At 47.0% G+C, this 13,350-nt stretch overlaps 1 protein-coding gene across 3 annotated transcripts in view; it reads right to left on the reverse strand.

Annotated features, from left to right (window-relative positions):
• Window positions 1-271: 271 nt before the first annotated feature.
• Rps6ka1 (ribosomal protein S6 kinase A1) overlaps window positions 272-13,350 on the reverse strand; it is a 40,852-nt gene continuing 27,773 nt past the window's right edge. For all 3 annotated transcript variants that reach the window (XM_020158756.2, XM_020158758.2, XM_020158755.2), the window contains 5 exons: window positions 3,293-3,454; window positions 3,022-3,098; window positions 2,585-2,702; window positions 1,565-1,702; window positions 272-1,194 (listed from right to left, as the gene is read on the reverse strand). In XM_020158756.2, the coding sequence (XP_020014345.1) occupies window positions 1,072-1,194; window positions 1,565-1,702; window positions 2,585-2,702; window positions 3,022-3,098; window positions 3,293-3,454 (618 nt within the window). In that variant the 3' untranslated portion in view covers window positions 272-1,071. The remainder of the gene's footprint in view (window positions 1,195-1,564; window positions 1,703-2,584; window positions 2,703-3,021; window positions 3,099-3,292; window positions 3,455-13,350) is intronic.

Below are 13,350 nucleotides of genomic sequence, written 5' to 3' on the forward strand. Positions count from 1 at the left end.
AAAGAAAAAGAAGAAAATAAAAGAGCCAAGCATAATGCCTGGCACTTGTCACTAGTGGCTAATAATATCGTTACTGTTGTCAATACCATAATGGAATCCCCTGGCAGGAATGTGTAGGCAGGGCAAGAGGGATTCCCACACGTTCCTCAAATAACCTGCGCTCCAAGCAGCTGGACTAATTGGCCCTGACCCATTTCCTGTTGCTGCCAAAGTCCTTAACACCATTAGCAGACAGAGTAAATTTAAGGGTGAAAAGTGGAAGAGAGTGTGCTTTGACCTGATTGTAAGTTTATTAGGAAGGCCATGGACAGGTGAACCCTGAGTTACCAGCTGAGGAGGAAATGAAAAAAGCCCCTGTCCCTTGTGGCCCACCCCCCTGGCCTCCTATGAACTCTGTCCAGAGGCAGACCCAGAAGTCTGCCAAAAAGTGCTCTCCATGTCCTTTCTCTGGGGCTGCTTGACCTCACTTCAGGGGCCCACCACGGGCGATATGGATGCTGGTGCCTGGGGCAGGGAGCTGGCAGGGTGGGGTCCTCGTGCTCTAACAGAAAGTGGCTCTAGACCCCCAGCAAACAGAACGGAAAAGGAGCTGGCTGGGGACACAGTGAGTTCTGCTAAACTGCCGGTGGCTCTGAGAGGCGACGCTGGGCTGCTTGGAGTTGTGTGCAGATGGCTCCAGATGGCCAACTGTGGGAGTCCCCAAGATAGGGCCTCAAAGCTGCTAGAAGGAGTCCTGGCCACAGAGAACCCCAGTGTGACTCAGCGCCCCTCCTGGGGCTGCACTGGCTATTTCTGCTCCCAGAAAGGCAAATGGATCTTATAAAAGTCCAGGGTGGCTGATGCCATTTTTGCCTTTAAAAAGGTAAGAGTTTGTACAGTGACTGTCACCCAGCAGAGCCTGAGGTGAGAAGAGTCCATCTTGGGGAAGGAGAAGGCACTTCACACCCTTGCTGGGGTGATCTGGGTGGGCTGCTTCCCGGACCCCTCAGGGCTCCAGCTGACTCTGGCCCTGTGGCTGTCTTGCCCCTCTGAGAAGGAACTGCCTCCATCAAGCTAGCACTGTCCCGTGGCTCACAGGGTGGTGGACGGCAGCTTCCTCACTCGCCTCTGGGCCAGGACAGACGATTCAATTGGCTTCAGTTGGGGGGTGGGCTTGGAGCTGTTCAGTGCAGAGTACGTGGCTGCCATGGCTCCCTGGGGGAATGGGGAGATCAGACAGCAGGGGTGGGGTGAGTGCCCCAGGGTTTCAAGGCCCACCGAGCCCACTACTTCCAGTTGATGGTGCCTCGTGGCCATTAGTTCTGCCTCCCCTATCAGACTGGGACCTTCAGAGCTCAGCGGCTGTATCTCCCGGAAGACTGGGGCCCGTGAGAGCATCGTAACACCACTGCCTGTTGGTCTGAGACTCCCTGGGGGCAGGGCCATGACTTTTGTCCTCTACCCACCTCCTGGTCCCTGGCACAGACCCAGGACCTCCCAGCTCTGCCACCTCAAGTCCCTGCCCATGCCACCCTGGCCTGAACCAGACATTCAATGTCCAGTAGCCCTGAGTGGCCATACCCACCTTCACGAGCTGCAGGTCCTGGTGGGACAGCTGGCTCTGGGGAAGCTTGTCTTTTTGGGTGATCCATGGGTGTTGGAGGACCTGCTTGGCTGTGAGGCGTTGGTGAGGGTCCACGTGTAGCATCTTGGACACCAAGTCCTGGGGGCACAGTGGGCAAGGGGATGGTGGGAGGGGTGACAAAGGAGCTGTCTGGCTGTGTCTGATGGGGAATGGGAAGGCAGCCAGGTTTAGCCATTTCCAGCCTGAACTCTTGCTCCAGCCCCTATAATCCGTTATCTACACAGCCAAGGCCTCCCCAGGCATAGTCCATGCACTGCCTTTGGTGGTCTTTGTTGCTCCAGGCACTTTCAGGGAAACACCTCCTCCCTTTCTCCTTCTCCTTCATAAAGTCATTTTGGGAAGGCAGAAAGAGCCTAAGGGTCAGGCAGACCCAGGTTCAAACTTAACTCTTCTACTCATTCTGAGTGTCCAGGGCAAGTTACTTCAATTCTCTGAGCCTCAGTTCCCCTCTGAGAAACAGGGATAACATGTGCCTCAGAGGTGGTGGTGTTTGTGAAGGGCTCAACCCTGGGTCTGGCATAGAGGTTCCCAGTGACTAGAAACTGTTGCCAATATTGAAAGCTCAATGCTAGCTCCATTGAGAAGGCCTTCTGCATGGTGTGAGCCATGGCGCTGTGCCTCTATTGTCCATACCCCTGGGTGAGAGGCCCTGCCTCTAAGGTCTGTATCTCCCACCACACTATTTCCACAAGGGAGGGACTGGGATTATGTAGCTCTCTGTCCCCCTAACAGGGCCCAGAAGAGGAAAATAGCCAGTAAACAACTGATCACCAAGTTACTCAAACAAACAGTGGGGTGAGGTGGGAGATGCCTATCTAGAAATCTTCCACTTGGAGAAATATTGCAACAGAGATTTGTGGAACATTCCACTTGGGAGAAATGAGACTTCAGGAAAGCTGTTTGGGAACTGCTGAAAAGCCCTGGATGGGCCCTGCTTCCCACTTTAGGCCTCAGACTCACCTTGGCTGTCTCTGAAACTGTGTTCCAATTTCCCCCGCTGAGGGTGAACTTCCCACTGCCAATTCGGGTCAGGATCTCCTCTGGTGTGTCACTGGGCCCATTGGCAAATGGAGTGTATCTGGAGAAAAGCCCACACAACCTGGGTTTAGACTCTGGCTTTCATCCTGGGTCTAGGGGTAGGAATGGGAGGCTGAGTTTCTCCCTCAGACTGCAGGCTCCAAGGTAGAGCTCCTAAAGGCAGGCCATGTCCTGTGGCAGGGCTGAGTCTCTCCCATCCGATAAACACTAGCTGGCTGGTCGATTACGGCAATCACCTAACCGATCTCCCTACTTCTGCTCTCACTTCAGACAGCTTCTCAACGCAGATACCAGAGCAGGGTTGTTAATGTGATCACTAGGGCTGGAGGTGGGGACAGGGGCCCAGGTTGGCCACTTACCCTGCCAGCATGGTATACAGCAGGATGCCCAGGCTCCAGATGTCACAGCCTTCATCATAGCCCTGGCGCTTTAGCACCTGGCAGGAAGGCAGGGGAGGTGGTCAGTCTGAGAGGCAGTAGGAAGTGACCACATACTTCCCAAAAGGGTAGCACAAAAGTCTTAGTTATGGGCTACATCTTCCCTTGGTACCTTTGGGTTACGGACACTGTAGTCCTTGAGAGGGTGGGATCTTTAGGAGTCAGCCCAAAGCTTCCTGTTGCCTCCACTCACCTCAGGTGCCACAAAGTTGGCTGTGTAACAAGGTGTCATGAGGAGTCCATTCTCAGCTCGCAGCTGCTTGGCAAAGCCAAAGTCACAAATGCGCAGGCACTCAGGGTTCCCAGACTCGTCCACGTACAGGATATTACTGGGTTTGAGGTCCCTGTGCACAACCTAGGGGTGGAAGGCAGGGGTCAGTTCTCAATGTGGAAAGCTGCTAGTGGACCAAGTCAACTGCCAGGAGTGAGGAAGTTATATAGACAGGCACAGAGAAAGGGAAAAACCCAGAATCCAAGAGGTGGTGAAGAGGCTGAAGTGAAGGCCCTACATCTGGTGCTACTGCTTTCTTGAAACTTCTATGTAGATGTCAACAAATACCTCCAATTTAACCTGCCCAACACTAAACTCCTAATTTCTTTTTTTGGGCGGTACTGAGGTTTGAACTCAGGACCTCACACTTGCTAGGCAGATGCTCTACCACTTGAGTCACTCTACCAGCCATTTTCTGTTGAGTATTTTTTGAGATACTTTGCTTGGGATTGGCTTTGAACCGTGATCCTCCTAATCTCTGCCTCCTGGGTAGCTAGGATTACAAGTGTGAGCCACAGGTACCCTGATAAACTCCTAATTTTTCCCTTCAAATCTGCATCACCTAGGGTAACTCCATCCTTCCTGTTGTATGAGACTTTTTTGCCTTTTTCTCTTTTCTCATATTCTTCAACCAATCGATTAGCAAACTCTGTTGCTTTTATCATTAAATATACCCAGAGCCCAATCACTATTAGCCCCTCTACTGGCAGTGCTGATTTCCACTGTCATCACCCACCCTTGGAGTCTGGCAACCACCTAACTGGTCTCCCTACCTCCGCTCTCACCTCTCACAGCCTATTTCAACATGATGCCAGAGCAAGCCTGTTAAACTTAAGTCGGATCACGTCATCCTGGCTTGAAACGCACCACAGTTTCCTCTCTCAAGAGGAAAAGCCCTAGTCAGGCATTGTGGTGTGCACCTGTAGTGCTCCAGCTACTTAGGGCAGGAGGATCACTTGAGCCAGAAGTTCAATGTCAGTCTGGGCAATACAGTGACTCCATCTCAAAAGGAAAAAAAAAAGAGATGAGGGAGTGGAAAGAAGTTCAGTAATGGGCACCAAAGCCCATTTAGAGACAATGAATTAGTTCCGATTTTTCTGTAATTCAGTGGGGTAAACTACTGGTTAAAACAATCTCTATTTTAAGAGGACTAGAAGAGTACAAAATTCCTAACATAAAAAGATTAATGTTTGAAGAGATGAAAATGCTTATTACCCTGACTTGGTTATTATATATTGGACACATGTGTCAAATTATCATAATGTACCCCACAAAGATGAAGAAAAGTCCTTACAACAGCCCCCAGAACTCCACCTGATACCCCCTGCCCCTCACCCACATCTCCTTGAAGTTCTTCTTTGAGCTCTCAATGCAAACATCGTCTTACCAGTGAGGCCCTTCCCTGGCCATCCCGTAGTAAATAGCAACCACCCCCAGTATGCCTTAATCTTTTTTTTTTTTGGCGGTGCTGGGGTTTGAACTCAGGGCCTTTACCTCAAGCCACTCCACCAGCCCTTTCTGTGATGGCTTTTTTCAAGACAGGGTCTCATGAACTATTTCCCTGGGCTGGCTTCAAACCTTGATCCTCCTGATCTCTGCCTCTTGAGTAGCTAGGACTATAGGCATGAGCCATCAGCACCCACTCACCTTAATCTTCTTACCCTGTTTTTTTTTTTGGGGGTGCTGGGGATTGAACTCAGGACCTTGGAGCATGCTCTAGCATTGAGCTATATCCCCAGCTTGCCCTGCATTATTTTTTATACCATTTGGCATAATATTTGCTTCCTGAATCTGCCCACTGGAATGTAAGCATCATGAGCATTTGCTCACTGAGTATCCCAGCATAGAATAGTTTCTGATATTTAATAATTGTAGTATACATAGTAAATAGTCCCTGGAACCAGCAAACAACTGTTGACTAGATGAACTTCCAGGGAGGGCATAAGCAAATAACTTTCCTCTGGACTCCATTTGCTTATCTGTACCATAAGGGGACTGAGCCACCTCACTCTTCCCCTCCCCCTCTGTAAGGTTCTATTCATAGTCAATCCTCTAACCATCACCTAATTACCACTCTCAGCTCTCTAACCCTAGTCCAGAACTTTTCTGAGTCCAGGCTCATCTATCCAGTTGCCTACCAGATGGTAACAGCTAGATGTTCCAAGGAGCCTCAATCTCAACCTATCCCACAGTAAACTCACCATGTTCTCACCCATGATCCCAGGAACTAATGGTGCTCCCTGGGCATGGTAAAAAAAAAAAAACTTTGAATGGCTCTTTAGTATCTGCAAGATAAAAGCCTGCGTCCCTAGCCTAGCATGGGAGGTTCGCCATCTACCATCTGTTTCAGACTCAGGACACTAGGTTCTTTCAGGTACCCTGAGCTCAGGCCGCTGGAGGCTCCTTTGGTGAAATTCTAACCACATGTATCTGGAGTTCGACTCCAGCACACAGCACAGAGCAAGCACCAGGTGAGCTTTGGGTAGTGAATAGCCAAATCACAGCTTTAAAACACAGAGACACCTTGCAGGTGACATTAGTTGTCTCACAAATTGCTTGGCTTTATTGAGCTAGTTCTTTTATACTCCCCGTTGAGCCCCAAGTCCTCCAGCAGGTGCCCGTGAAGTGAGAAGACTAGGTACACATGGCTCAGCACAGTTCACCTCCACAAAGAGTGCCAGGCAGAAGAAGAGGAAAGGGCATGCCACAGTCTGGCCTCAGTGACACACTGGGAGTTGATCCAAGCCCTGAAGAAGTCCCTTGAACTCTCTCCTTCCAACACAACCACATGACCCAGAGTACAGTGTAGGCCCTTGGGAACGCACTCTCTTTCCCTCAGAGTGTTCAGCCACACTGCTGAGAGGCCAGGGATGTTCCCTTTGGCTGAGGTCACCTGTACAAGTGATAGTCCTGCTTTAAAAGTCCCTTCTCGCCAGGCAGCGACAGCTCTTGCCTGTAATCCTAGCTACTCAGGAGGCAGAGAGCAGGAGGATCATGGTTCAAAGCCAGCCCAGGCAAATAATTCGCAAGACTATATCTCAAAAAAAAAAAAAACAAAACAAAAAACCCATCACAAAAAAGGGCTAGTAGAGGGGCCAAGGTATAGGCCCTGAGTTCAAACCCTAGTACCACAAAAAAAAAAAAAAAAAAAAAAGTCACTTCCCAGTTATAATCTCTCTGGGGCTACCCACCACACTTTGGTAAGTGAGCAGACAATGATTATTGGTTCCATTTTGCAGAGGAGGAAACTGAGGTTTGGAGAAGACAAATGACTTGCTTGTGAAGTAAGAAGCAGAGATAAGACTTGAACCCAGTTCTGACCACAACTCCAGGGTCTTTCCAGTTCAGTGCAGCACAGATGACACTTTTGGGAAATAGGGACACAGAAGTTTGTGGTCTTACCCCACCCTAACAGTGTAGGGAAATGACAAAGTCTGATAGAACAGGATGGGGAGAGAAGGAAAGCAGAGCTTGGAAAAGTCCGACGGGTGCTTCTACAGCCTGATCCTCAGATTAGGTGTGTACATGGGGGAACAGGGTACATTCCCACATCTCACTGCATGGATGGTCCCAACAGGCTGGGCAAGAGTGAGCGAAGCCAGGCTGAGTGGGAACTGTGCCAACCAGCCTAAGACAGGCACCTGCTCCTTGCTGCCAGCTGACAGTCACCACGTAGCAACTCGGGCCCAGTTTTCCAAAAGCAGCCAAATCACCAAACCTTACTAACACAAACTCAAAACAAAAAAAACCCCTGCACCATATCTTACAGGCTGAACAAAATATGTGTACAGGTCAAATGAAGCTGTGGAGTTACCAGGTTGTGACCTCTGGCAGAGTTGTGATGTCAGTCTCAGGAGAGAGGTGAGCAGACCAGAGCATGAAGTCTGGCTTTACTCTCCATAGCTGAGTCACCAGCCTCTCCACCCTTCAGTTTTCTCACCTACAAAATGGGGCTTATAACAGTACCCAAAGTCTAGGGTTGTAGGAAAGAGAAGAAGTATTCAGCACAGCTTGGGAATGTCGCTGTTATCAGAGTAATCACAGAATTGCCTGGGCTGAGCCCTAAGTAATGCTGGATGTTAAGATCATGACTACTTGGAAAGAAGCATATAAAAGTAGAGGACAAAGGATGGGGATGTAGCTCAGTGGTAGAGTGCTTCCTGGGTTTGATCCTCAGCACCACAAGAGAAAAAGAAAATTGTAGGACCTTTGCTGCCCAAAGCAGCATCTGGGCTGCAGGCACAGGTTAAGAGCACAGACTCTGGAGCCAGATTAGCTGGGAGGCTTCAGCCTACTTCTTGAGCTCCCAGAACCTCAATCCTCTCATTTGCACAATGGAGGTCATGATAGCCCTCCTTTGGCCTAGGTTTGTTGGAACAGTTAAGTGAGTGAACTCTGCCTGGCCTGTGGAAAGTGGCATGTAGTGTAAGCTGCCACAGTGTCTTTACCACCAACCAAAAAAAAGAGAAAGCTGTTCTGTGCGAATCATCTGGCTAAAGACAGAAGCCCAAGCACAGGGTTGACTACTAAATCCACAGCACAAAGGCTGTTACTGCTAGAAAATAACACAAAAGGGCCAGACAACCTGATTTTTAAAAATTGTCAAGACTTGGGCAGACATTTTAAAAAAGGCCATTCAAATGACAATAACATATGAAGAGGTGGCTAACTTCATCAGCCATCAGAGAAATGCACATAAAAGCCACAGTGAGATACCACTCCCTATCTTACTAGAATGGGCTGTGATCTAAAAGATGGAAAATATCAAGTGTTGGCAAGCACCAGCATGCTCATACTCTTCTGTTAGCAGTCTAGGTGGTACCACAATTTTAGAAAGCTATTTGGCTTTATCAGCTAGGAATGAACACAGGGATACACTCTAACCAGGCAATTATACCGCTAGTTGTATGACCAACATTAAAATGTACACACCTGCACCAAAAGACAGGTACTAGCCCATCCAAGCAGCATTTTGTAACAGTCATATAGCTGGTAACAACCCAGTATCTATTAACAGAATGCACAATTCAACCATGGTCTGTTCACGCAGTAGAATTCTACCCAGTAATAAGAATGAATTAACTGCAGTTCTACAACCACATGGATAAGTCTCAAAGACAATGTTGAGTGTCAAAATCCAGAGAACGCTATGAGAAGTTAGCTTAGCCAAGTGTGGTGGCACATGCCTGAAATCCCAGCATTCAGGAGGCTGAGGCAAGAGGATGACGAGTCAAGGCCAGCCTGTGTTACACAGCAAAACTCTTCCCAGGTATGGTGGTGCATGCCTGTAGTTCTAGCTACTTGGAAGGCAGAGGTAGGAGGACTTCAGTCTGAAGCCAGCCCAGGGAAAAAGCACAAGACCCTACCTGAAAAACAAACTAAGAGCAAAAGGACTGGGAATGTGGCTCAGGTGGTAGAGCTCTTGCATAGTAAGTGTAGGGCCCTGGTTTAATCCCAAGAACCAACAAACTGAAAAAGATGCCAAAAAAAAAAGTTAGCTTAGAGTGGCTGTCCTATTTGGGGAACTGAAAAAGTCTCATTTATTGATCGGGAAGCTGGTTATGTGCATATGTTCACTTCTTGAAAATTTTATTGACATGATTTGCATACTTCTGTGTTTATACTATACTTCAATAAAAGATATTCTTAAAACAAGTAGGGAACCCAGTGGACCTGGTTCCTAGTCTCCCCTTCTTATATGTCAGCTTCTGTTGGATCCCAGCTTTTTTTTGTAGTACTGGGGTTTGAACTCAGGGCCTACGCCTTTAGTCACTCCACTAGCCCTTTTTTGTGATGAGTGCTTTCAAGATAGGGTCTCACAAACTATTTGCCTGAGCTGGCTTTGAACCTCGATCCTCTTGATTTCTGCCTCCTAAGTAGCTAGGATTACGGACATGAGCCCGTGGTGCCTAGCATGGATCCCACCTTATAGACAATACCTACTGCAGGTGCCAAACCAACCCAGAGAATCCCCTCCAAGTTCCTTAACAACAGAGTTTCCTATGTCCTCATCAGCTGTCCCTGGTACTTGGAAAGGGCCAGAAACATTGGTGATCTATGAATTCCTGGCTTTGGGAAAGGGACAATTTCCTTTAAGTGACAGTCTGTCTGTACTTGGAGTTTGCACACCATTCCGGAGGGGCTCACTACTTTTGGAGACATTTCCTACTCTAGAAAGCTTGTCCTTAGCTGGGCGCTGGTGGCTCACAGCTATAATCCTAGCTACTCAGGAGGCAGAGATCAGGAGGATTGAGGTTCGAAGACAGCCTGGACAAACAGTTGGTGAGATCCTATTTTGAATATACCCAACCCCTAAAAAGGGCTGGTGGAGTGACTCAAGTGGTAGAACGCCTGCCTAGCAAGTATGTGGCCCTGAGATCAAAGCCCAGTGCCAAGCCAGGTGCAAACAGTTCAAGAGACCCTATCTTGAAAAAACCCTTCACAAAAAAGAGCTGGTGGAGGGGCTCAAGGCGTAGGCCCTGAGTTCAAGCCCCAGTACTAAAAAAACAAAAACAACAAAAAAAGCCTAGTGCCACCAAAAAGAGAAAGAAAGAAAATTTGTCCTTGCTCTGAGCTTCGGGTGATCCACTGTTAGCTCACTGGCTTGGCTCTGTCTTCTAAATCTTGAGGATAACTTTCTTCTTTTTAGTCTTTTCTTTTTTTTGAGACAGGATCTCGACTGTGTAGCTCAGGCTCGCCTCAAATTCATGATCCTCCTGCCTCAGCCCCCTGAGTGCTGGCATTATAGGTAAACCTCACTCTAGTATTATAATTATTTTTTGCAGTGCCAAGGATCAAACCCAGGGCCTCTCACATGCTGGGCAAGTAAGTGTTCTACCACTGAGCTACATCCCTTGAGGGTAACTTTAAACTAGTACTCACTTACAAATGAAACAGGAAAAGGAAACACATTTGCTCTCTGATCTGACATGTTTAAATATTAGTCTGTTTGCAATGATCATTTCAGAATCCAAAGCCACTTCAAACATTACCATTAAAAACACACGTGGTAACCAAAGTGAAGCTTTGGTTATGAGGTAAAATTCCTTTTAATAAAATAATTCCTCCAAATAAGTTAGCTGTAATCAGACATTGCCATTTTTTTATACACTCTAATGAATTGACTCAAGATCCTAAAAGGATGAAACTATTAGATACGAGTCTTTACACTGAGATGGGACTGGTACCATCTAACGTGTTAATAGCAGGGGAACATGAAGCTGTGTGCTCACAGACGTGATGCAAGATGAAGCACACTGTGCTTCCCACTCAGTGCGTGATGACCTCGCCTTCTTTTTTTTTTTTTTGGCAGCAGTGCAGTTTGAACTCAAGACCTCACCCTTGCTAAGCAGACACTCTATCACTTGAGCCATTCCACCAGCCTTTTTTTTCTCTTTTTTATTGTTTTGTTGCAGAATGCCCACGAAGAACATAAATGCAAATATTTGGTTGTGCAAAAGGAGGACTAGGCCAGGTGCCGGTGGCTCATGCCTGTAATCCCAGCTACTCAGGAGGCAGAGTTCAGGAGGATCACTGTTCGAAGTCAGTCCAGGCAAATAGTTCTCGAGACCCTATCTCAAAAAACCTTTCACAAAAATAGGGCTGGTGGAGTGGCTCAAGGTGAAGGCTCTGAGTTTAAGCCCCACTACTGAAAAAAAAAAAATAGGGCTAGTACATAAGCACAAATCAGGTAATTTTTTTGTTAAATAAATACTTGAACACAACTCAGGTCCTACAAGTGTTTGAACTTGAGATCTGAGTTTGAGCTGTCTCAAGGCCAGCAATGACATTGTGATTTCCACCCAGTAATCAATACAATCAGGTGTGGATGGTAGTGACACATGGTCACAAGGAGCCCCTTTTTTACAGCCTTCCTTGTCCTCTACAGACACGATCTGGCTAGAACAAAGATGACTGCAGCTCCTTGCAGGTCAATGGTCTGTCATAGGTAAGCACACTACATGCTGATTTCCGTTCCAAATCCTAGCTTTCTGAACCTTTTCCACCCCCCGACAGAAAACATTTGAAGCTGAATCTAATTAATAGAGTAACTTGCAGTTTACCAGGAATACAGACAATGAAGAACAATGCAAATGATGTCACCAGGAAGCAAACAGACAAATTCAGAATGTGGGGCATTTCACAAGAACAACTGGTCTCTTCAACAAGTGGGAGGTCCTACTGTGGAGGTGGCATGGGTGAACTTAACATCTACTGCACACAAATTTTACTTAAAAAAAAAAAAAGAAGAAACTGGGTGCACTCCTGTACTCCCAGCACTCAAGAGGCAGAGGTAAGAGGATCATGAATTTGAGGTCAACCTGGGCCACACAATGAGTTCTAGGCCAACGTGGGCTACATAGCAAGACCCTGTCTCTGCCCGCCCTCCTCCAAAAAAAGACTTAAGCCAGGCACATAGCATGTGCTGTAGTCTCAGCTACTCAGGAGGCTGAGGTGGGAGGATCAATGTAAATCTAAGAGTTCAAGACCAGCTTGGACAACATAGCAGGGATATGTCTCAGAAGATGAGAGGGAGAGAGAGAGATGGGCTGGTGGAGTGCCTCGAGAGGTAGAATGCCTGCCTACAAGGCCCTGAATTCAACCCCCAGCACCACCAAAAGGAGAGAAAGTACACAAGAGAGACTCAGACACAACAGCAGAATGGAAAATGTGTCAGCTTTGCAGATCATGGTTCCAATAAGCCAATTACAAAAAGCTATTAGTGAAAGGACATTGGGTAAAATGGGTCTATGGATTTATATGGAAACAAATGATTGTGAATTTTGTTAGCTGTGTGAAAACAACTGCCCACTGTTTTTAGAGTTGTATGTCTTAAGATGATGTGGGGTCTGGGACATGCTTTAAGATGTCAGCTTTAGCAACTGGGTGTGTGGCTTGGTGGTAGAGCATGAACAAGACCATGGATTCAAGTTCCAAAAACAAAACAAAACAGAGCTGGAGGCATGGCTCAAACTGTAGAGTGCCTACCTAGCAAGCATCAAGTCCTGAACCCAAAGTCCCACAAACAAAACAAAAACAAACAAAACTTTAGTGCTATTTATAGGTCAAGTGTCAAAAGGCCTGAAACTTCCTTTCAAATACATCCTCAGAAACACATACTTGTATGTATGAGGTACAGAGCCACATGCTGGTGGCTCACGCCTGTAATCCTAGATACTTAGGAGGCAGAGATCAGGAGGATTGAGGTTTGAAGTCAGCCTGGGCAAATAGCTTGTGAGATCCTATCTTGAAAATACCCAACACAAAATGACTGGTATGGTAGCTCAAGTGGTAGAGGGCCTGCCTAGAAAACATGAGGTTTTGAATTCAAACCCTAGTACTGCCACAAAAAAAAAAAAAAAAAGGCAGAAAAGAAAGGAAACAAATGTGGCAGGCTGTTAAAATGGTTACTCTAGAGAAAAATGCATTTTATTGTATTATTCTTTTAGCTTTTCTATAGATTTGAACTTTCTCCCCATAAAAAGATGAGAAAAACACTTTAGCAACAACAAAAAAGAAAGGTAGGAAGGGAGGGGGAAACAAGAAGAGAAGGGAAAAGATGGGGGGAGGAAGAAAGGAAGGAAAGGAGAGAAAGAAAGAAGCAGCAAATACGGTAAATATCTTGACTTTTTTTTTTTTTTTTTTTTTTTTTGAGATGGGGGTCTCACTATGTTGTCCAGGCTGGCTTCGAACTCCTGATCTAAGTGATCCTCCTGCCTCAGCCTCCTGAGTGCTGATGCTACAGGTGGTAGCTACTGTGCCTGCTGTGACATTCTCGAATTTGGCTGGAGAACATATGGGGCTGGTTATGCGCTTCTTCATAGTTTTCTATATGTTCAGTCGGGTCCTATCTGTCTCCTAATATTTCTGCAGTGTTCACCACCAGCCTGTCTTAGTGAACTGTTCTGCTCTATCCCACAACCATCCTGTGAGATGGCAGTTTTGTCATCAGGAGTCTGCAGATGGCGAGCATCTCAGAG

This window comes from Castor canadensis, chromosome 7, assembly GCF_047511655.1.
Source record: "Castor canadensis chromosome 7, mCasCan1.hap1v2, whole genome shotgun sequence".
Taxonomy (NCBI): Eukaryota; Metazoa; Chordata; class Mammalia; order Rodentia; family Castoridae; genus Castor; species Castor canadensis.